A 24343-nucleotide genomic window follows, 5' to 3' on the forward strand; every position below is an offset into this window, starting at 1 on the left:
TTAAAAATTCCTAATATTTCTTGGAAAACCTGAACATTTTTTAAAGTGTGAACATTTTTTAAAAAAACATGAACAATTTTTAAATTAAATCTTTTTTGAAAAAAACAAAAAATTATGAAAGTCCAAAAAAGTTTCAAGATTTTTAAAAAAATTTAAAATTTTATGAATGCTATATAAAAAAGGAAAATGAAAAAAGGAAATAGAAAAAAAAGGAGGAAAAAAAGTTTCAGAAACCTAGGTTCCGAAAACTAGTAAAAACTATCTCGAAACCTTTTAGAAGGTTCCCAAACTGGTTGAGAAACCGTTCATGAACCCGTCCAACTCAAGCGAACACGCTCTTTCTGGGCCGTCCCAGCTTAACGCTGGTAGCAACAGTGACACGAATCTTATTGCTCACAATAAGGGATAAACTGAAATCACTAATTAAGAAATATTCCTTTCAAAAATCACTTCCACCTTCCTAGGTTGCGACAAGTGGCGCGTTGCATGTGTGCGACTTGTTGCAACCGGGGAGTTTTCTTTTTTTTCGTAGATCTGTTCAATCAAAATGTTTTCTCTCTTAAACCGTGCATCCAATTCTCAAACCGTTTTCACTGTTGGATTCCTCACGTCGAGATCTTTCAAACTAGATTCTATGTTGATAGATTTTGACGAACTTTTTTGATAAAAAAATGGACGAAAAAACCACACTACGAGCACTTTTTTTTCACTTCACGAAAGCTGTTTCCAAGAGGAACGGCCGTGCTCTCGTGGAAGCAAATTCATGCCTCTCACAGAAGAAAAACCGCGCTTCTCATGTAAGGAAAAAAAGAAACGTAGTTTTTTCGTTTCTGGGAGGCACGGCCGTGTCTCTCGTGGAATCTAATTTGTGCCTCTCGCGAAAAAAAGAGAAAACACATTTTTTTTTTCGTTTCCGAGAGGTACAACCATGCCTCTCGCGGAAGTAAATTGGTGCCACTCGCGGAAGCAAAAGCCATGCGTGTCGCGGAAGCAAATCTGTGCCTCTTGCGGAAGCAGAACCGTACCTCTCGCGGAAGAGAAAAAAATTTGTTTTTCGCGTGAAAAGCTAAGAAAGACGGGTGGAAAAACCGAAGGGCAAAAAAGAGAGGAAAAAACCCATTTAAAAGGCCGAAAATGCGAGCGGAAAAATAAAAAAATCGAAGGAAACGTCCAGAGCGCGACACGTGGCAACGACTGAGAGCGCGCCAAGTGGCATGCTCGCAGCCCACCCTAAGTGACCCTTGGCGAGGCTCCGGAACGAGCGCTTCTCAAATAGTTGCTCTTGGGATAAATAGCATTTTTTAGTGGATAAATAGCATTCAAGTGCGTGCATATATACCTCGTGGTCTTGTGAGAATGAAGCCCACAAACACGACAAATCCCTTCTCTCTCCTCTTTCTCATGGAGACGCCACGCCCCGCGCCAGCAGCCGGCGAACCCCACCTCCGGCGGCCGCAGAGAGCAGCGCCAGCCCCGAGGAGCCTCGGTGGCTCGCGGCCAACTCCGAGCCATTTAAGTATTTGATCAGTTTGGCTGAAGAAGTTCAGTTAAATTGTCATACTGATTGATTATACACGGTATCATCATATGGTGAAACTTGCTCTATGTTTTTCGTCGAAACCCTCTTGCTCTTCTCGAGGTTCATTACGATGCAGTTATGGTGTGTTTGTTTACGATGCACGTGCTATGAAGAGATTATCCAAAGTAACAAGAAAAGGAAAATGAGTGACAGGAGATAGCAGCGAGCTCAACAGATTGCTACTATTTTCCTACTGCTAGTGATCTAGCGCAAACACCCAGCGCTGTTTGTTACTTTCTTCTTCCGACTATTTCTCGGGCCAGGGAAGGATAAATAAATATACCAGACATCAGCTCCTCCTCATTGGCTGAATCTGGTTGTTGAGAGTCAGGATGGCAGGTGCTACACCAAGTTTGCCAAGATCTCGTCCGAGCAAGAGGCAGCGATGCCGGCGATCCCTTCCTCCTCGTCCGAGCAAGGGCGTGCAGTGGCTTCTCGGATAAGTCCCGAACGATGGTGGTTCTGCTCGGGTGTCTGGGCTCGAAGCAGAAGCATCTCAAGTGATAGGCCAATCACTACACATCCACGTCCGAGATTGTCAGCTATAACGTCAGAGGGAAGGCTGAGAAGAATGTGGGGATGCTGTGTCCGGGAGGAGAGTGAGAAGAAGATAGTAGTTTTTCATACTTTCAGTAACACGGGCTGGCTTTGATATGTACACTCTATTTGAATTTCTCGCATCAAGAATTAACTGAAACCTTGGGATTTGAAGCTTAGTTGTGCTTTTTGTTGCTGTTGTAGCTATTTCGGGTTATCCCAGCAAAGTCAGTGGAGTCATTCGTGGAGAGGCAACGGAAAGCAGGGTGTGAGGTGAGGTCATGCCACACTGTGTCGTCCCCTCACGTCGACCACTACCACAGCAATCCGGGACTCTACACCTCTCAGCTGACCAACTTCCTGGAGGACTGTGTGCTGGCCTGCCGTGAGGACTCCTCGTCGTCGTCACCGTCTGCGTAGGGTGTTTCTGCAGCAATACCAACATATTTGTTCCTGGTGAACCATTGAAATGTACCAGGATTATACATCTGACCCAATTTACTCGCTCCTTTTTGTTGGTTCGCTTGTGGGTTTACTTTAATTAGGAGGCACAACTGTAAAAGATGTGCGAAGAAAAGCAAAACAAAATTGTGATTCCGATTGCCGTTGACTTGTTCGTTGGTTCCAGTGCACAAACCATTTATCTGTGTGATCATGGAAAGAGGAAAAAAGAAGATTAGTACTAATACAGACAATACAAGATTGCCAGGCCAGGTTACAAATCAGAAAGAGGAACACGTACATGCAACTCATTACTCATAGCATCTCCTCGGCGACGAAGCATTTTTATTGGCGTTCAAATACATATTCCACAGAATACATGCGGTTGGAAGGATATGAAGTGTTCATGGATCCATCCTGGAGCAATATTCGTAAAGATCTTGAACTATCATCCCCTTTACACTTGCGCAAAAAGCACTCATAAGAAAATTACTTTGTTGAGCACGAGCCCTGAAAATTGATCTTGTGACACTAATTAACATCAATTGATCCGTCGCAAGCAAATTGTGGTCACACCCGGGCAAGCAGCGGGACTGGTGAGTTAGAAGTGCGAGAATTAATCATTGCATTTAGAAATTTGGAAATATATGTCTGTCCTTGTCAAGATCTTAGTAGGACTACTAGAAGGTATACGCGCTTCGCCGCACGGAGCACACCGGGATACAAAACACGGATATATCAACGTAGTACAAAAGAATACATGAAGTTTTAAAACAGATTGCTTGATGTAACAAGGGGAGAATAAGCTTAAATTGCCAAGCATGACCATTTTGGACGAACGGCCACAGATGAACATTCTAACAGGTTTGTGTATCAACAACCGCACCCCGCAATCTTTCAGAAATAAACTTGATGCACCAGAAGAAATGAACTTGATTATCAATACATATGGATTTCTTATGAGCAAGTAAAACATGCATGCTCTGTACAAGGAATACGATCTAGTTTTTGGACTGTATATACATTTTGCACTGAAAATGCACTGAGACTTTTGTACACGAAAGAAAATAAATACAATCAGACCTCTTGGAGGATCAGCACCATCACTGCCGCCAGGGGAAGAGGCGTCGTTGGCCACCCTCCCGTGCGGAGCTAGTCTTGTGGTTTGAGGGAGGTGCATGCGGCCGGCGGTGGTGTCGCCGAGGGAGCGGAGACGTAGGCCAGCCTTGAGCTCGTCGAGCTCGGGGGAGAGGCGTCCGGCGACCTTGGCACTCTCCTCAGCTCCATCTCGTACAGGGCCAGGCGACGGCACCGGAGAACGGGGAGGCGAGACCATCGACAAAGGGGAAGGAGAGATGCGAGGATTGGGAGGAGGAAGAGATGGATTCGAGGGGAGAATTTCAGAAACGGACCGGAGGGCACCGGAGTTCTCTAACCTCCACCTGCACAAAATATTAAAAAAAAAAAACTTAGTTTTTTTTTGCGGGGAAGAAGATATCTTAGGTGAGCGCACGGAAGCAGTGAAGTTGATCATGAAACTAACTAACATTAACTCGTCCGAACCAAACAAATACTACTAGTATTGATTTGCTGAAGTGCAGCAGCATATATAGATCGAGATAGTTAGTGAACATGCTGCATGGGCTGAATGAACAAACGAATATGGCATCTCGATCAAACGAATATTTATAACTAATTAACGTGTGGACAAACAGACATGCATAGATATCGATAGCAAAGAAAACGGAAGGGGAACAAGATCGACCGAGGGGCAAATTAAATTAAGCTTAAGCTGCGTATGTATGTACTGTACCTCGCACCCTTTCCGCCGCAGCTCCTTTAGTGTGATGTCATCTTCAGAAATCTGGTCCATATTGCTCAGCTTCAGGTGACCGAGGGATGGAAGGTGCAGCAACCCCACGGGGAGCTTGCTCATCTTCTTGCACCACCAAAGTGACAGGTGGGAGAGCTTTGGCATTGCCCCGACCTTTATCCTCCACTCCTCGGTGGAAAAATCATGTAGTTCTAACTCTTGCAGCCGAGGGAACCCTTGGAAGGAGCAGCACATGGTCTGGCCTTTGTACCCACTCAACTCCAACACCACAAGACAGGGGAGTTTCTCCAGGATCGGCATTGGGTCTTGTTTTATGACATCAGCATGTAGAACAAGATGACGTACGCTTTGTGGGAACTCAGCAGGCAGCTTATCGAGCACATCAAATTTGCGGAGACTAATATCAACCAGGTGAGGCATGTTTGCAAATATGTTGAGCAACTCCGCTGGTATATTGTGGTAAGCCAACGAGAAGGTTGTTAGTTGATTCATCTGGCCCAAGAAAATCATCATGTCATGCCAGCGGAAATCAGCGCCAACAGGAGCAAGATCCAACAGAAAGCTCTGTAGCTCTTTCGGCTGCAGTCGCACACTCCTTGCAGGTGGTGGTGGACAAAATTTTGTCCTATGTGAAGGGTCAACATACCTTTGGGTAGGGTAAAATGAAAGGTAAACATGCCTTAGAGTAGGGATATCCCAGAGAGAGTTTGGTACTACTGACAACAAAATTGTGTTTCTGAGATCTATAGTCTGCAAGTAAATGAGTTTGCCAATTGAAGAAGGTAACACCACACATCCACAATCTGCCAACCTAAGCAATCTTAGGTGAATGCACCCACCAATTACGCTGGAGAAATGTTTTAGTGTTGATTTTTCAATGCAAAGAACTCTCAGGAATCTCAGCTTAGGAAGGGACACTGATAAGAGTTTAAAGCCAAGCAGACTTCGGACATTAGGCGTCGCAGGTAAAATCTGATAACTCAAAGTTTGAAAACTAAAACGATAAGATATCAAGTTATCAGATGATGATGATGATGCACCTGCTTGGCCTGCAATATTTTTTAGAGTGCACCATATGTCAGAAAGAAGCTAGCCACATATAAGTACATACAGCAAAATAGAAAATGGAATCAATTAATAGGAAGAGATCAGGAGACAAAAGGCTGACCTGCAGTTTTGTTGCTTGTATCAAGAAAACCATCTTGTCTTGCTTCTTGTATGCACCAGTCATGCAAGATATCGTGAATCCTTATTCTCTCTATCCATCCATGTGCCGTACTTCTGCGAACAACTTGGACCAAGCTTCTCTGAGCCAACTCGGTTACATAGCTCCGTGCTGTTTCTTCTAGTGTATGGTTTGGTGTATGTGGAATGAAACTTTCTGCTATCCACAAGTTAATAAGATCCGGCACATCTATTTGATAATCCTCAGGAAAAGCAGCAAAATAAAGTAAACAAGATCTCAAATGATGATTTGGTAGGTCCTTGTAACTGCGTGCCAGTATGACACTCATCATTTGTCCATCTTTGGTTGCTGGCCAATCAGAGAGTATATCGGACCATATTTGTGCATTTAGATTTTTAGACAGATAACCTCCCAAAACTGCAAGTGCAAGTGGTAATCCATCACATTTCTTTGCAAGCTTTCTCCCAAGCTTTTCAAACTCGTCCACATCACGTATGGCAGACCTTTTGTATGTTGGTAAAGCTTTGCTACTAAAAAGTTGCCAACTTTTCTCTTCATTTAATTTCTTCAAAGGATGAACATAGGTTGGCATCTGAATATGCTTTGCAACATCTTCTTTTCGTGTCGTTAACAGTACTCTGCTACCATTAGTTGCATCTGGAAAGACTGTAATCATTCCGTTTAATTGCTCCCATGTATCTGTTTCCCAAACATCATCAAGAACAACAAAGTATTTCTTTTCTGAAAGAAATTCATTGATCTTCTTTCCCACCTCATACTCCGTCATTTGGTTAACTGACTCATCTTTGTGCCCTGTTATTTGTTTCATGATATCCTTTAGCAAATCAATGCCCTTGAACTTTTGAGATACAGTCACCCAAGCAAGTGTGTCAAAGTGCTCTTTGACTCTAGATGAAGTGTAGACTTTTCTAGCAAGTGTTGTCTTTCCTGCCCCGCCCATGGCAACTATAGACACAACACTAAGCAGGTAATCATTGTCAACTAACTTGTCCACTATTCCTTTGTGCTCATCCTCAAAACCAACCATGAAAACATCATCTTCAGAGTTTTGATGTATAGGACCATCATCTTGTGAAAAATCGTCCTTTACAAAAACATTGTTATCCAGACTAATATTCAGATTTTGTGCAGATGCAAAAATCTCCTTGATCTTCCTTTTTACACGTTGAATTTCAACACCGATTTTACGAAGGGTTACCAAGTCATTCGGCAATCTAGCATACCTTGAAATAGCACCCATGAATCCCTTCTTGAGCCTGTTTCTCTTCTCCATGTGATCTGCAGCTTCAATGACGTTCTGAGCTTCATAAGCCGCATCCCTGATCTGGCTCACCAAGACTGCAACCCTTGCATTTCCTGATCTCCACTTGCTATCAACATCTTTGAGGTAGGCCTGCAACCTCATCAGCTCATCTTTCAACAGCCCCACTTCAAGGTTGACTGCACACAAGAATGTGGTCTCCTGGACTGCAAGATTGCCCACGCTCCCGAGCACGGTGTTCACAGCCGACTGCGCCATCGCCCCTTTCTTCTTCACCCCTCAAAGACAGGGAAGAGGCTCGGACTGCAAGCCTGCAAGTAGCCATGGTTGACCGTGAGAACGTACTGTAGCGAGGAGAGGAGGATAAGACGAGAACGAGAAAAGGTGGAAGAGACAGATCTGAGAGGCTCACCGACGGGATTGTGCAGACTGCGGTCGACGGGGGCAGCGCACCGTTCCCCGGCGGCTTCAACCACAGCACGGCCGGCGGTGCTTCCCCAGCCCAGATCCCTCCACCCACGTGGCTCGGTCTCCGACGCGCCGAGGCCTCCTCCGTGCACGGTTGCGATGCGGGGTGTTAGCAGTGTAGCGGCGTTGTCCTCCCCTTGGACGGTGTCGACGGCGGCGTGCTCGGCCGGCGACTGTGGCGCTGTGCAGGCGGCGGCTCCAGGGGAGAGAGAGAGAGAGAGAGAGCGAGAGCGCGCGTGAGAGTGAGTGAACGGGAAAGTGCTGCTGCTGGGCAAGCTGTTGCTGCTGCTGTTTCTACTCACATGCATCGACCTCGCTGGCCAAGACTCGAAACAGTGCTAGTGAATTATTGCATCTACTGCTCCGTGTGGCTCCAGGGAAGAGTGGAAAAGGTAGACCGCCCACAGTACAAGCAACAATTACACAAGGACCAACATAGCACAGAAAATTACAAAGCAGTCCTTGCTTTTTGCAAAGAGGACCCCAGAACAGAAATAGAAAATCAATCTAGTCCTTAAACACAGCACCAACCGGAAACCAAAGCCGTCGTCGCCGGGGACGAACCACTTTGGGCGGCGGCTTCGCTGCGCCATCTCCATCAAGCCTGCATAAACAACAGCAGAAGCTCGGCCCATCAGACGACGGCGCATCGGAAGAAAAGAACGCACTAGTAGAAAACAAGGCTTTGGTCCAAGCCGGGTAAGCCCATTTATCCAGGTTCACTCACGAACCGGGACCCATGGGGCATCGGTCCCGGTTCGTGAGGCCAGGGGGCCGGCCGGGCCTCGTGGGGCATTGGTCCCGGTTCGTCTGGCCCCTTTGGTCCCGATTCCAGACACGAACCGGGACCAATGGTCCTCATTCCTCGCCCACAACCATTTGGTCCCGGTTCCAGCCATGAACCGGCTGGAACCGGGATCAAATGGTTGTGGCTATATATACCCCCTCGCCCGTGAGCAGAGTAGTGGAGTGCTCTGTTTTTCTGGCCGACCGTGGGAGAGCTTTGTGGTGCTCTAGCTCACCTCCTATTGCACATGAGGTGTTCAATTAAATGCCCAAGCCACACTTAAGCTTTCTCCTCTCGAAGCTCCTTGTCCAAACTTCATTTTTCTCAAAACTTGTCTAGTTTTGGCAGTCTGTCCTGTTCCGTCCCTGTCCTCACCGCCGTCGATCGCCTGCGCCGATCTCGTCGCTGGCACCACCGTGGTGAGCCTCTTGATCTTATCTTCTTTCTAAAAGAAAAAATTTATTACTTGTATGATTTAGATAGATACTTGTGTAATTTTCTTACTTTTATTATTGTTTGTTATTATATAGTGCGATGGTTTTGGTATTCACCTCCGTCGGCCCTCGTACTATCTATGATTCGGATGTGGTATATATTATCTTTTATAACTATTTGGTTCATTTAGTGTTTATGACAATTATGCCGACCAACGTGACATAGATTTTTTTATCTAGGAGGTATGTGAACCGGAAATTCCAACCGACCCTATTGTCGAGAGGTTAAATTTAGTTGAAGAAGAAAAGAATTACTTGAAGGAAAAATAAAAAAAATGAGGAGGAGAAGATGATATTGGAGTTGCATGTTGCAGATGTCGTCGATGATCACAAGATCAAGATGGATGCAATGCGCTTGAAGATTAGAAAGATTAGAAAATATGCCATTCGTACTGAGGCTTGGTGTCATTATGCCGTTGGATCAATTGTCACCTTAGTTGCGATTATGATCGCATTTGTTGTTGAATGAAATGTTTTACATAGTTTCAATGTAGGGTTTAATTAGATGCGATGGAGAGCTATATGTTGTTTCCATTTCACATCATGATTTGATATTGATATTTATCGCATTATGGGCTGTTATTACACATTATGTCACAATACTTATGCCTTTTGTCTCTTATTTTACAAGGTTTACATGAAGAGGGAGAATGCCGGCAGCTGGAATTCTGGACTGGAAAAGGAGCAAATATTAGAGACCTATTCTGCGCAACTCCAAAAGTCCTGAAACTCCACGGAAGTTATTTGTGGGAAATATAAAAAATACTGAGCGAAGAAGATACCAGAGGGGGCCCACACCCTGGCCACGAGGGTGGGGGCGCGCCCCCTGCCTCGTGGGCCCCCTGGTGGCCCTCCGGCGCCCATCTTATGCTATATGAAGTCTTTCGTCCGAGAAAAAAATCAGAAGCAAGCTTACGGGACGAGACTCCGCCGCCACGAGGCGGAACCTTGACGGAACCAATCTAGGGCTCCGACGGAGCTGTTCTGCCGGGGAAACTTCCCTCCGGGAGGGGGAAATCATCGCCATCGTCATCATCAACGATCCTCTCATCGAGAGGGGGTCAATCTCCATCAACATCTTCACCAGCACCATCTCCTCTCAAACCCTAGTTCATCTCTTGTATCCAATCATTGTCTCTAAGTCTGAGATTGGTACCTGTAGGTTGCTAGTAGTGTTGATTACTCATTGTAGTTGATGCTAATTGGTTTACTTGGTGGAAGATTATATGTTCAGGTCCTATATGCATATTAATACCCCTCTGATTATGAACATGAATATGACTTGTGAGTAGTTACGTTTGTTCCTGAGGACATGGGAGAAGTCTTGCTATTAGTAGTCATGTGAATTTGGTATTCGTTCGGTATTTTGATGAGATGTATGTTGTCTCTCCTCTAGTGGTGTCATGTGAACGTCGACTACATGACACTTCACCATTATTTGGACCTAGAGGAAGGCATTGGGAAGTAATAAGTAGATGATGGGTTGCTAGAGTGACAGAAGCTTAAACCCCAGTTTATGCGTTGCTTCGTAAGGGGCTGATTTGGATCCATATGTTTCATGCTATGGTTAGGTTTACCTTAATACTTCTTTTGTAGTTGCGGATGCTTGCATTAGGAGTTAATCATAAGTGGTATGCTTGTCCAAGTAAGGGCAGCACCCAAGCACCGGTCCACCCACATATCAAATTATCAAAGTACCGAACGCGAATCATATGAGCGTGATGAAAACTAGCTTGACGATAATTCCCATGTGTCCTCGGGAGCGTTTTCCTTTATATAAGAAATTGTCCAGGCTTGTCCTTTGCTACAAAAAGGATTGGGCCACCTTGCTGCACCTTATTTACTTTTATTACTTGTTGCTCGTTACCATTTACCTTATCACAAAACTATCTGTTACCGATAATTTCAGTGCTTGCAGAGAATACCTTACTGAAAACCGCTTGTCATTTCCTTCTGCTCCTCATTGGGTTCGACACTCTTACTTATCAAAAGGACTACGATAGATCCCCTATACTTGTGGTTCATCAAGACTCTTTTCTGGCGCCGTTGCCGGGGAGTGAAGCGCTTTTGGTGAGTAGAACTTGGTAAGGAAAAATTTATATAGTGTGATGAAATTTACTGTCACTTGTTACTATGGAAAGTAATCCTTTGAGGGTCTTGTTCGGGGTATCTTCACCCCGTCCAGAAGAGCAAAGAGTTGCTCCTCAACCTACCGAACCTACTGAAAATGTTTACTTTGAAATTCCTTCGGGTATGGTAGAGAAACTGCTAGCTAATCCTTTTGCAGGAGATGGAACATTGCATCCCGATTTACACTTAATCTATGTGGATGAAGTTTGTGGATATTTAAGCTTGCAGGTATGCCCGATGATGTTATTAAGAAGAAGGTTTTCCCTTTATCTTTGGAGGGAGACACATTGACATGGTATAGGCTATGTGTTGATATGGGATCTTGGGACTATAAACGATTGAAATTGGAGTTTCACCAGAAGTTTTATTCCATGCATCTTGTTCATCGTGATCGCAATTATATATATAATTTTTGGCCTCGCGAAGGAGAAAGCATCGCTCAAGCTTGGGGGAGGCTTAAGTCAATGTTATATTCATGCCCCAATCATGAGCTCTCGAGAAAAATGATTATTCAAAAAATTTATGCTCGGCTTTCTAACAACAATCGCACCATGCTCGATACTTCTTGTTCTGGCTCTTTTATGATGAAGACTATTGAATTCAAATGGGATTTATTGGAAAGAATTAAACGCAACTCTGAAGATTGGGATCTCGATCAAGGTAAGGAGTCAGGTATAACACCTAAGTTTGATTGTGTTAAATCTTTTATGGATATCGATGTTTTCCGTAAGTTTAGCACTAAATATGGACTTGACTCTGAGATAGTAGCTTCTTTTTGTGAATCATTTGGTACTCATGTTGATCTCCCTAAAGAGAAGTGGTTTAAATATCATCCTCCCATAGAAGTAAAAGTAGTTCAACCTATTAAAGTTGAAGAAAAGACTATCACTTATAATGATCCTATTGTGACACCCCAAAATTTTGGCCTTATTTTATTTATTAATAATGTTGCCAGGAAATAAATTTTTTCTATTTGACTAGTTTTGCCTTTTGTGATTTCTGCCTCTAGTGGGAAAAACCTTCAAGAGTATTGTTGGGCTTGAATACTCTCTGTGATAAAACAAATTATTTATCAGTGGATTTAAATTTTGCAAGATTTGTTTTCTCAGAACTTTATTCCTTTAAAATGTTTTCTTTTGCATTTGGAGCCTGTTTTGCACTGCAACCTCTTGACAAATGCATTTAAAAATTCCACCAAAATTTGGGGATGTCATGTGATGTTTCCACATCACTTTTATGCAAAAATACCTTTTGGTCATTGGAGATTTTGAGCTCTACACCAACTTTTCCAATCTGGCCCAGTAGGCACTTTTGCACTACAACCCATTTAAATATTTCTTTAAAAATTCTTCCAAGTGTTTGGAGATGACAGTGGATGCATACAATTCATCTTCAAGCAAAAACCCAATGATGTTCTTTGAAAAATTTGAGTGGATCAACCTCTTTTGCATTCTGGCCCAATTTGGTGATTTGTACTGCAACCTTATTTTTCCTTGCTCTAGTAAACCTGAGCTTTTTCCTACTTGTAGCCCTCCCTTCAAAACCCTTAAGTCCAGGAGAGTGGACTCATTGGAGGTTTTGAAGTACATGCTTTAAACCCTTCTTCTTTCTGTCCAAAACTGGTTTTCTCAAATTCTTGCACTATCAACTTTCTGTTTTTGACAAACTAATCTTACCACCATCTCCTGCATCTAAAGAGACCCTGATCTGGAGATTTTGGCCACTCCAAGAGTTGCCTAAGGGCACTTGGCATTCTGTCGAACACTTGGTGTGCACAATCAGCTTGAGGCATGTTTTCTACTTTGCACTGTGAACTTGCTCCAATGACCCAGCAACCATGTCCACTGAGCGCTTTGCTACCCCTACCTCCATCCTGTGCAGTACCAGCTCCACCCTCGCGCTCTAGACCACACGGGCATTTCGTCGAGCAGGTGCCGTGCGTGCTCTGGGCGCGCCCAGAGCGCACGTTTTGCACGCGCGCGCACTTAGCCGACACGCCACTCTGCCGCCCTCGTCGCGTCCCATCTCTGGCCCCTGTTCGCCTGCCGAACCACGCCAGGCACTCGCCCTCTCTCCAGTACCCTCCAAGCTCTCCTGGCACCCTGCAGCGCCGCCTTGGCAGCACGCCGGCGTCGGCAGCGGATTCCGCCGCGGACGGCGCCGCCCAAACCGCCAGCGCACGCCAGCTGCCCCAGAGCACAGGCCGTGCTTATCCTCCCGCTCGTCGGCACGCGTTCGTCGCCGCCACCATGCCCTGCAACTACAGCAACGGCTGTCGCCGGCGAACTTATCTTCTGCCGCCGCGGAGCCAGCCTCGTCACGCTATAAAAGGGAACCCCGAGCCCCTCCGAGCACTCAGGCAACATCAGACCCTCCCCGTAGAGCTCCCCTAGCAGTAGATTAACCGGAGAGGACCGTCCTCTCCAACTCCGGCCAGTTCGGCCGCCGCTAAGCTCCGGTACGATTCGTCGCAACCAGCCACCCTTTCGCCCAACCAACACCACCAGTAGCTCCCTCTGATCCTTGCGGAGCTGCCCAGCTACCCAACTTTGATCGGAGACCACCGGAGCACAAAAAGCACTTCGCCACCGTAGCCCCTCTCTGCCGCGGAGCTCGCCGCCGGCGACTCCTTCCACCTCCGACTCCTTCCACCTCCGACAACCCAACAACCACCTAGGGGACCGCCTCGGTCTAGCCGTTCCATCCCCGCCCTTGGATGCCCGTGAGGTGCTGCCGTTCGTCGATGGCGATCGCCGGAGCCTCGCTCCCGTCGGGCAGAAGAGAGAAGAAGGAGGGAAGAACGGTCAAACCTGACCAGTGGGCCCTCTGGACCCACTGTCAGTGACCCGCGCGTCCGCCCTCTCTGGTTAAGTGAAGGCGCAAACTCCCGAGTGCGTCTCCTCGACTGCGAAAGCGTATTTTCTTCTGAATCGTTTTCTTTTCTGGGTTTTTATAAAAAGAGAAGTTGGACTGGCTATAACTTTTAAAATAGAACTCCAAATGAGTTGATTCTTTTTCCTACCTCTCTCAAATTTCATCTAGTTTATTTTAAGATTTATTTCAAAAATATTTGAGACAACTTTTGGTACTATGTTTGAAATATTTGTTATTTGTATATTTTGCAAAATAGGATTTCGGAGAAAAGGGATAGCTTTCAAAAAGTGCATCCTTTGCATACTCTTGAAGGCAAGCATTTCTGGACTCTGGCATAATATTCTGTTGTGGTGTTTGATACGGCTACATCACCCTTTGACTTGGAGTAGGCGTTGTCTTTATGGATCGATGCAGTCTCGTACATGAGTACACTTTGGAGCTGTTTTGTGGTCAGCAAGGGATACACTAGTGATTTGGATCATCCTCGTGAGCTCCTCATGCATTCCGGTGGGAAGCCGGGAAAGTCGTGGTCTTGGGTAGACACGAGCTTGTCCCTAGTCCCTCTTTGAGACGAGTATGTCCGGTATGGCATGGTGAGGCTTGATGAGCGGTGTTTTATTTCACTAGTGGTAATATTGTTGGAGGACACTTGGACCACCTGTGTCGGTCGTAGATTGAGTCTTGATCAGTAGCTTCCCTATTTGTTGTAACTACCACTTGTCCCTGTCGCAGACGGGGTATGGTTCAGTAAGTTGTGAACCCCTACCAAAGCACACACCGTACAGAGGGGCCATAGTGGAAGATACCGGAGGCCTCCGGTAGGCATGCCACTTGGTCAGGGGGCATGGGTGTTTCCGGTTGGGACCGAGAGGGGGGGCACCCCCTTAGAGCGCGCGAATAGAAATTTGATCCCATGCTACGTCGAGGTTGTAGCCTCCCCACTTAGAGTTTTGCTTGGCAGGTGTCGTGGGTGATTCCAGACACCGGTGAGTTAAGCTAGTGTGTGCAGGTCAGGCGTGTTTTCAATTAAAAGCCCGTAGACGGAATTAGTCCCGATGGACTAAGTAAACCCGTTACCCGTGGGAAAATGGTACTCCCTCTGCAGAGGAAATATCCTGTTGGATAGTCATGTTCTTGAGTAAGGACCACAGTCTGAGTTGAAACTGGTAACGGTATTCGGATGGAGAACGGTTTATCTAGAACTCAGTAACGGTATTCGGATGGAGAACGATTTAGCTAAAACTTTCTGACGGTTTTCGGATGGAGATACGGTTTGACTAGACTATATTATCGGTTTTCGGATGGAGAAACGACTGAACTAAATATTGTTTAAGATTATGGCACATATGGATTATGTTTTTTATTATTTTGGACTAACCCTTTTATATTTCGTATATTATTGAGTATCCCTGGGATGGTTCTACCTCCCGGATATTCACTGTGACTATTCTTTTATAAGCCCTTTCTGTGGTGTCGCTCAGACGCCCGACTGCGGCATTATTATTCTTGCAGTTTCCTCTCGAGGAGTCATTCAGACCCTCGTTTGGCACCAGTATTACTATTCTTGCAGTTTCCTCTCGAGGAGTCATTTAGACCCTCGTTTGGCACCAGTATTGCTATTCTTGCAGTTTCCGCTCGAGGAGTCATTCAGACCCTCGCTTGGCACCCAGTACTTTGTATTTGTTTATTTTACCCGCATGTGTGCATCTTGGATTTCCGTATATTTCGTGACAGACGTGTGATCATCTAATTAAACCGGAGCATGTTTGATATATATTATACCCGTGTTCTTAATGTTTGCGAGTACATTCAAACGTACTCACTGGCTTGTCCCTGGCTATTGTCTTGGCCAGATTCCTTGCTTGGAGATTAGCATCGCGGTGACAACCTCGGAACCTACGCGTTGACATTTGCAGCCTCGCGAAGATAGGAGTTATCCTGGTCAGCTGTTCTTGTGGGAAATGGAGTCCCATAGACGCAGATGTATCCAACCGCTTCCGCCCTCAACCATTAGAAACCAAGTGTTGTACTCCTAGGCCTCAATGGTCTTGTACTACATATTTTTGTACCTCGCTTGGAATTCTTGTATCAAGTTGGTGCCTCATCAGCTAACAGTAATCCTGGGGCTGGTGGGTACAAGGCCGTTTTTCTGGGAAATTATATCTCAAAAATCCGGTCGTGACACCTATTGTTCCTACTACTTATGTTGAGAAACCACCTTTCCCTGTTAGAATAAAGGATCATGCTAAAGCTTCAACTGTGGTTCGTAAAAGTAATATTAGAACTGATACACCTCCTGAGCGAGTTAAAGTCGAACCTAATATTGCTATTGTTAAAGATCTCTTGGCTGATAATATTGATGGGCATGTTATTTACTTCTGTGATGAAACTGCTAGAATTGCTAAGCCTAGTGCTACAGATAAACATAGACCTGTTGTAGGCATGCCTATTATTTCTGTTAAAATAGGAGATCATTGCTATCATGGCTTATGTGATATGGGTGCTAGTGCTAGTGCAATACCTTTTGACTTATATAAAGAAATTATGCATGATATTGCACCCGCTGAGTTAGAAGAAATTGATGTCACCATTAAGCTTGCCAATAGAGATACTATTTCACCGATTGGGATTGTTAGAGATGTTGAAGTCTTGTGTGGAAAAACTAAATATCCTGCCGATTTTCATGTTCTTGGTTCCTCACAAGATAGTTTTTGGCCCATTATATTCGGTAGACCCTTCTTGAACACTGTTAATGCTAAGATAGACTGCAAAAGGGATGTTGTTACTATTGGTCTGGATGATATGTCTCATGAGTTTAATTTCTCTAAATTTAGTAAACAACATCGTGAAGAGGAATTGCCTAGTAAAGATGAAATAATTGGTCTTGCTTCTATTGCCGTGCCTCCTAATGATCCTTTAGAACAGTACTTGCTTGACCATGAAAATGATATGTTTATGAATGAAAGAAGGGAAATAGATGAAGTGTTCTTTAAACAGGAACCTATTCTGAAACACAACTTGCCTGTTGAAATCCTAGGGGATCCTCCTCCACCCAAGGGTGATCCCGTGTTTGAGCTCAAACCATTACCTGATACTCTTAAATATGCTTATCTTGATGAAAAGAAGATATATCCTGTTATTATTAGTGCTAACCTTTCAGAGCATGAAGAAGAGAGATTACTAAAAACTCTGAAGAAGCACCGCGCTGCTATTGGATATACTCTTGATGATCTTAAGGGCATTAGTCCCACTCTATGTCAACACAAAATTAATTTGGAGAAAGACGCCAAACCAGTTCGTGATCACCAACGACGGCTTAATCCTAAGATGAAGGAAGTGGTAAGAAAGGAAATATTAAAGCTTCTTGAGGCAGGTATTATTTATCCCGTTGCTGATAGTCAGTGGGTAAGTCCTGTCCATTGTGTCCCTAAGAAGGGAGGTATTACTGTTGTTCCTAATGATAAAGATGAATTGATCCCGCAAAGAATTATTACAGGTTATAGGATGGTAATTGATTTCCGCAAATTAAATAAGGCTACTAAAAAGATCATTACCCCTTACCTTTTATTGATCAAATGCTAGAAAAATTATCCAAACATACACATTTTTGCTTTCAAGATGGTTACTCTGGTTTCTCTCAAATACCTGTGTCAGCTGATGATCAATCAAATACCACTTTTACTTGCCCTTTCGGTACTTTTGCTTATAGACGTACGCCTTTTGGTTTATGTAATGCACCTGCTACCTTTCAAAGATGCATGATAGCTATATTCTCTGACTTTTGTGAAAAGATTTGTGAGGTTTTTCATGGATGATTTCTCCGTTTATGGATCCTCTTTTGATGATTGCTTGAGCAATCTTGATCGAGTTTTGCAGAGATGTGAGCAAACTAACCTTGTCTTGAACTGGGAGAAGTGCCACTTATGGTTAATGAAGGCATTGTCTTGGGGCATAAAATTTTTGAAAGAGGTATTGAAGTTGATAAAGCTAAAGTTGATGCTATTGAGAAGATGCCATGTCCCAAGGACATCAAAGGTATAAGAAGTTTCCTTGGTCATGCCGGTTTTTATAGGAGGTTCATTAAGGACTTCTAAAAAATTTCTCCGCCTCTGACTAATTTATCACAAAAAGATATACCTTTTGTCTTTGATGATGATTGTGTAGAAGCATTTGAAATACTTAAGAAAGCTTTAATTTCTGCACCTATCATTCAGCCACCTGATTGGAATTTGCCTTTTGAAATTATGTGTGATGCTAGCGATTATGCTGTAGGTGCTGTTCTAGGGCAAAGAGTTGATAAGAAATTAAATGTCATTCAATATGCTAGTAAAACACTAGACACTGCCTAGAGAAATTATGCTACTACTGAAAAAGAATTTTTAGCAGTTGTATTTGCATGTGATAAGTTTAGATCCTACATTGTTGATTCTAAAGTAACTATTCACACTGGTCATGCTGCTATTAAATATCTTATGGAAAAGAAAGATGCTAAACCTAGACTTATTAGATGGGTTCTCTTGCTACAAGAATTTGATTTGCATATCATTGATAGAAAGGGAGCTGAGAACCCCGTTGCAGACAACTTGTCTAGGTTAGAGAATGTTCTTGATGACCCACTACCTATTGATGATAGCTTTCCTGATGAACAATTAGCTGTCATAAATGCTTCTCGTACTGCTCCATGGTATGCTGATTATGCTAATTACATTGTTGCTAAATTTATACCACCTAGTTTCACATACCAGCAAAAGAAAAAGTTTTTCTATGATTTAAGACATTACTTCTGGGATGATCCACATCTTTATAAAGAAGGAGTAGATGGTGTTATTAGACGTTGTGTACCTGAGCATGAACAGGAACAGATCCTACGCAAGTGTCACTCCGAGGCTTATGGAGGACACCACGCTGGAGATAGAACTGCACATAAGGTATTGCAATCCGGTTTTTATTGGCCTACTCTCTTCAAGGATGCTCGTAAGTTTGTCTTGTCTTGTGATGAATGTCAAAGAATAGGTAATATTAGTAGACGTCAAGAAATTCCTATGAATTACTCACTTGTTATTGAACCATTTGATGTTTGGGGCTTTGATTATATGGGACCGTTTCCTGCCTCTAATGGATATACACATATTTTAGTTGCTGTTGATTACGTTACTAAGTGGGTAGAAGCTGTTCCAACTAGTAGTGTTGATCATAACACTTCTATTAAGATGCTCAAAGAAGTTATTTTTCCGAGGTTTGGAGTCCCTAGATATTTAATGACTGACGGTGGTTCACACTTTATTCATGGTGCTTTCCGTAAAATGCTTGCTAAGTATGATGTTAATCATAGAATTGCATCCCCATATCACCCACAGTCTACTAGTCAAGTAGAATTGAGTAATAGAGAGCTCAAATTAATTTTGCAAAAGACTGTTAATAGATCTAGAAAGAATTGGTCTAAGAAACTTGATGATGCATTATGGGCTTATAGAAATGCATACAAAAATCCTATGGGTATGTCCCCATATAAAATGGTTTATGGAAAAGCATGTCACTTACCTCTCGAACTTGAACATAAGGCATATTGGGCTATTAAAGAGCTCAATTATGATTTCAAACTTGCCGGTGAGAAGAGGCTATTTGACATTAGCTCACTTGATGAATGGAGAACCCAGGCTTATGAAAATGCCAAGCTGTTTAAAGAAAAAGTTAAAAGATGCCATGGCAAAAGGATACAAAAACGTGAGTTTAATGTAGGTGATTATGTGTTGCTATTCAACTCTCGTTTAAGATTTTTTGCAGGAAAACTTCTCTCTAAATGGGAAGGCCCTTACGTTATCGAGGAAGTCTATCGTTTCGGTGCCATAAAAATCAACAACTTCGAAGGCACGAATCCGAAGGTGGTGAACGGTCAAAGAATCAAACATTATATCTCAGGTAATCCCATAAATATTGAAACCAATATTATTGAAACAGTAACCCCGGAGGAATACATAAGGGACACTTTCCGGAACGTTTCAGACTCCGAAAAGGAATAGGTACGTGGTACGGTAAGTAAACCGACTCCAAAACAGTTCTAATGGCAATTTTTCTCCGTTTTGGAATATTTAAGAAAATAGGAAAATAAGAATCAGTCCGGGAAGGACACGGGGCTTCCACGAGGGTCGAGGGCGCGCCCTACCCCCCTGGGCGCTCCCTCCTGCCTCGTGGGCACCCCGTGCGCTCTCCGGACTCCGTTTTCTTGCACGATAGTTCTTTCGGTCGGTAAAAATTCATTATATAATATCCCGAAGGTTTTGACCACCGTATCACGCAAAAATCCTCTGTCTTTGTTTCGAGCTGTTTTTCTGACAGATCTAGATCATCATGACGTCTCCAAGCGCTCCCAAGGACAAGTTCTTCGAGAAGGTCATCAACCCCTACCTCGCGGAAGTGCTGCAACATCCTCAAACCATTGAGATGCGTGAGGGGTTGCTGCACATTTGCGATGTGGAGGGACCAAGGAGGACCGGAAGCACGGAGGCAAAGCTCGAAGCGATGGAGCAACAAGTTTTCAAATGTCAAGAGATGGTGGAACGAGGACTCGATGCCAACCACATGATGATTGCGGAGCTCACTAACAACCACAAGCTGGACGCCAAGAACATGGGGGAGACCATCTTCAAACTCCACGAGAAAATCGAGCACCTCCAGGCCTAGATCTATGACCTGCAAAACCAAAACTGTGAGTATGAATATAGATTCAAGAGGATGAGTTTGGCTGCAGATTTGAGGATCCCGGAGACTCGATCATCCTTCTATGATGGTGAGCCTATGCCTTGGAAGATGGACGACAAGCCTACATCATCAACAACTCCATCGTCACTACCTCCGAGGAAGGAGAACTAAGTATTGGGTATGGGCACTCCCCTTGGCAACTGCCAAGCTTGGGGGAGATGCCCCGGTATCGTATCACCATCACACTCCTATCTTTACCATTTTTCTTAGTTCGATCCTTTCGATAATATCTTGATCTAGTAGAATAAAGTTTTAGTATGATCTAGTTTTGAGTTTTGCTTTACGATCTCTCCATGTAATCGAGTCCGTGAGTTATATAATAAAGATTAGTGTTGAGTCAAGGGCTTGATTATCTTACTATGATCTTGGGTGAATAATAAGAAAAAGAAAGAAGCAAAAAGAAATAAAAAGATCATATGGATCTTATGGATAGTAATGTCTTCACATATAAAGAGTATGATGATTAAAAGTTGTTGAGAGTTGACAAACATAGTTTTGGTCATCGTTGCAATTAATAGGAAGTAATAAAGGAAGAGTGGTTTCACATATAAATATACTATCTTGGACATCTTTTATGACTGTGAGCACTCATTGGAACATGACATGCTAAAGAGTTGATGTTGGACAAGGAAGACAACGTAATGGGTTATGTTTTCTTATATCTGAAATAAAGTATATTGTCTGTAGGGGAACGCGACAGAAAACGAAATTTTTCGGTATAGCGAGCACGCCCAGGACCACTATGGAGACTGCATACAAGGTTTGACCTGTTCCGTACCGACTCGAAGCGCAGCGGAAGAAGAGTCGGTGGAGATCGTTGGTGCAGATCCCCGCAGCTAGGATTTACAAGCTCCCAACCGCGAGGATGTACTCCCTCGCCGGACAGCCCTTCGGGAGGCGGTCGGACAGTCCCCCGGACGATGTCGTGGACAGCCCTTCGGGAGGACCCCCCCGAAACTCGAACGAAGACTCGGACAGCCCTTCGGGAGGACACTCGAACAGCCCCTCGGGCAGAAGACCAAAACTACGACCTCTCTACGGGGTTGCACACATACGGTGTCAGCTATCCGGCAGGGCTTTGCCGTCCAGAACTAGTTCCTGCCGGAACCCAGACAGCCTTACGGCTCTACGAAACTCTTTTCGTGGGAGAGAGAGAAGAAGCCAGATAATGCATGGCATGTGTATGAGAGCAAGGGATGAAGAGATGGCAGCCCTCACATCCTCTATTTATAGGAAAACCAAGGGGTAGTGTGCCTCCACAAATTACCAAAAACCCCCATGCATTCGGTCACACATGAGGGTGTTAAGGACAAAATGGGATGCCATGTGGAGCTCTAAGGAGCTCCAGCACTCATGGCCGGCCACCCCTAGGGGGCCCCCAAAATGGGGTTCCTTCCCTTGTAAGCCACTTCCTTCTAGAACTTTGACCAAGTCCAAAAAGGTGGCTCTCCAAAAATATCCCAAAAAGCACTTTCACTATTCACGACGACATTTTTCAGCGTCCGTTCGAACTGAAAATATTTATGTGGGCTTAGAACATTTACAGTACCCACTAAAATAATTTTCAACGCGTTCCGAAACAATTCCGGTTTAGTGATTTTCATCTGTGAAACGCATCTGAAGTGGCTTTGGCAGCTCCGCAACATTTCCTGTTTTTATCCCGAAAAATTCCAAAAAGTTTCCAGAATGATTCTGGCACCTTCCAAGAATTATCAGGCATGTGCCGAAACCAATTTGACTTAATATTATATCCCGAAACAACTTTTCGGTTTCATCGAAACTCATCCGATGACCTCTCTCTGCGGAGCTTTTGCGCTGTCCGAAACTTTTTCGGTGATTTTCTCTCAGACTCCCTGTCTAGTATTCAATAGATAGATGACCCTTAAGCGTGTGACCCTATAGGTTCGGTGCAGTATAGACATGACCTGGAACCTCTTCCGATCAATGATCAACATCGGAGCCGTGGACACCCATATTGACCCCTATACCACACGAATGAATATTCGAGTGAACCTCCAGTTGTCGTGAGCTATTCCTGTTGCTTCGCGATATGTCACAAACACCCGAGGTGAGATTTATTGCATTCCTGTGGATCAACAATTTGTCCACTATGCAAGTTACCTCGTTACCGGTTTTGTTCTCTTTTCTCGTTTCCGTGTTCCAGCATCCCAGTGATCAAATCACAATGTGTCTGGCCAGACGATGATGGATACCGTTACACCGAGAGGGCCCGAGTATATCTCTCCATCGTCGGAGGAGCAAATCCCAATCTTGAGCTATCTCGTTACTTGCCATACTTTTCCGTGAACCCGTAAGCCGCTGTAATAGCCACCCAGTTATGGATGACGTTTAACAAACCCCAAAGTTCACGAAGCAAGTATGAAGGAACTCCATACTCTCATGGTCTAAGGAATTATCCAAACATTAACTTCTCTGTGTTATTAACCATTAACTTGTGACGAATGTATCTCATAGCATAACATCAAATTTGGTCGATTCAACACAAGTGTTCTACTAATAATTGTGCCCTCAAAATTGCCGGCATAGTCATGCCCATGATCAGGAAAACAGGATCATCATGCAATACTTGAGCCAGTCATAGAGGCTTGACTAGGAATACATTTTACCGTTTATTATCCCACACGTGCACATGAGTTTCCCTCCAAGCCTCATTTTATTTGCAGACTTGAGAATCATTGCAGTTATAGCATGGAACATAAACTTTCATTACAAACCAGGAGATACAAAATAACTGATATTACTGCCTCTAGGGCATATCTCCAACAGACTCCCACTTGCACTAGAGTCATAATCCAGTTACATGGCTTCCCTAACACCAATGGCTATCCGGTGTTGCTCATGCTTTGCTCGTGGTAGAGGCTTCGTCATCGGGTCTGACACATTCAGATCCGTGTGAACTTTGCGTACTTTCACTAAACCCTCTTCGACATGATGTCGAATGAGTTTATATTTGCGTTGAATATGTCTTGTCTTATGGTGCGAACTTGGCTCCCTTGCCTGAGCCACGGCGCCACTATTATCACAATAGATTTCCACCGGGTCCAGAGCACTTGGAACCACACCAAGGTCTTCAAGAAATTGCTTGATCCATACCGCCTCCTTGGAGGCTTCTGAAGCGGAAACATACTCCGCCTCCGTCGTAGAATCCGCCACAGCCTTTTGTTTGGAACTTTTCCAATCAACTGCGCCGCTGTTCAATATGAATACATAGCCTGATTGAGATTTGAAGTCATCTGGGTCAGTCATGAAGCCTGCATCAGTGTAACCACTTACAATGAGATCTTCATCACCTCCGTACACAAGGAGTAAATCCTTGGTCCTTCTGAGGTACTTAAGAATACCCTTGACTACGGCCCAGTGTTCCAACCCTGGATCACTTTGGTACCGGCTGCTAACACTTACCGCATAGGAAACATCTGGTCTTGTACATAGCATGGCATACATAATAGAACTAACTGCCGAAGCATATGGAACATCATTCATTTGTACTTGCTCATCCAGAGTTCGAGGACTCTAATTTTTGCAAAGCACTGTGCCAGGTGACATGGGGAGTAGGCCTTTCTTGGAGTTCTCCATGTTGAACCTTTTCAACACCTTGTCAATGTACATGCTTTGGCTAAGCGCTATTAGGCGTTTTGATCTATCTCTATAGATTCTGATGCCCAATACATATGCCGCTTCGCCTAAGTGTTTCATTGAAAACCTCTTTTTCAATGAGTCTTTTATTTCGCTAAGAAAATTCACGTCATTTCCAATCAACAATATGTCATCCACATACAAGATTAGAAATGCTTTTGCGCTCCCACTAAACTTCTTGTAAGCACAAGATTCTTCGTCATACCTGATGAAGCCAAACTCTTTGACCACTTCATCAAAACGAATGTTCCAGCTCCTTGATGACTGCTTCATACCATAAATGGCTTTCTGAAGTTTGCATACCTTTCCAGCATC

The 24343-nt window shown here is 44.1% G+C and overlaps 1 protein-coding gene across 1 annotated transcript; it reads right to left on the bottom strand.

Moving 5' to 3' along the window:
* Nucleotides 1-3452: 3452 nt before the first annotated feature.
* On the bottom strand, nucleotides 3453-7628 carry LOC123165168 (putative disease resistance protein At1g50180). Its single transcript, XM_044582797.1, has 4 exons — nucleotides 7272-7628; nucleotides 5560-7170; nucleotides 4371-5440; nucleotides 3453-3999 (listed from the first exon to the last, which is right to left on the bottom strand). Exons 2-4 carry the CDS (start codon nucleotides 7115-7117, stop codon nucleotides 3958-3960), a joined length of 2670 nt encoding a protein of 889 aa, XP_044438732.1. The 5' UTR covers nucleotides 7118-7170; nucleotides 7272-7628; the 3' UTR covers nucleotides 3453-3957.
* Nucleotides 7629-24343: the final 16715 nt, after the last annotated feature.

This window comes from Triticum aestivum, chromosome 7D (assembly GCF_018294505.1).
Source record: "Triticum aestivum cultivar Chinese Spring chromosome 7D, IWGSC CS RefSeq v2.1, whole genome shotgun sequence".
Lineage (NCBI taxonomy): Eukaryota > Viridiplantae > Streptophyta > Magnoliopsida > Poales > Poaceae > Triticum > Triticum aestivum.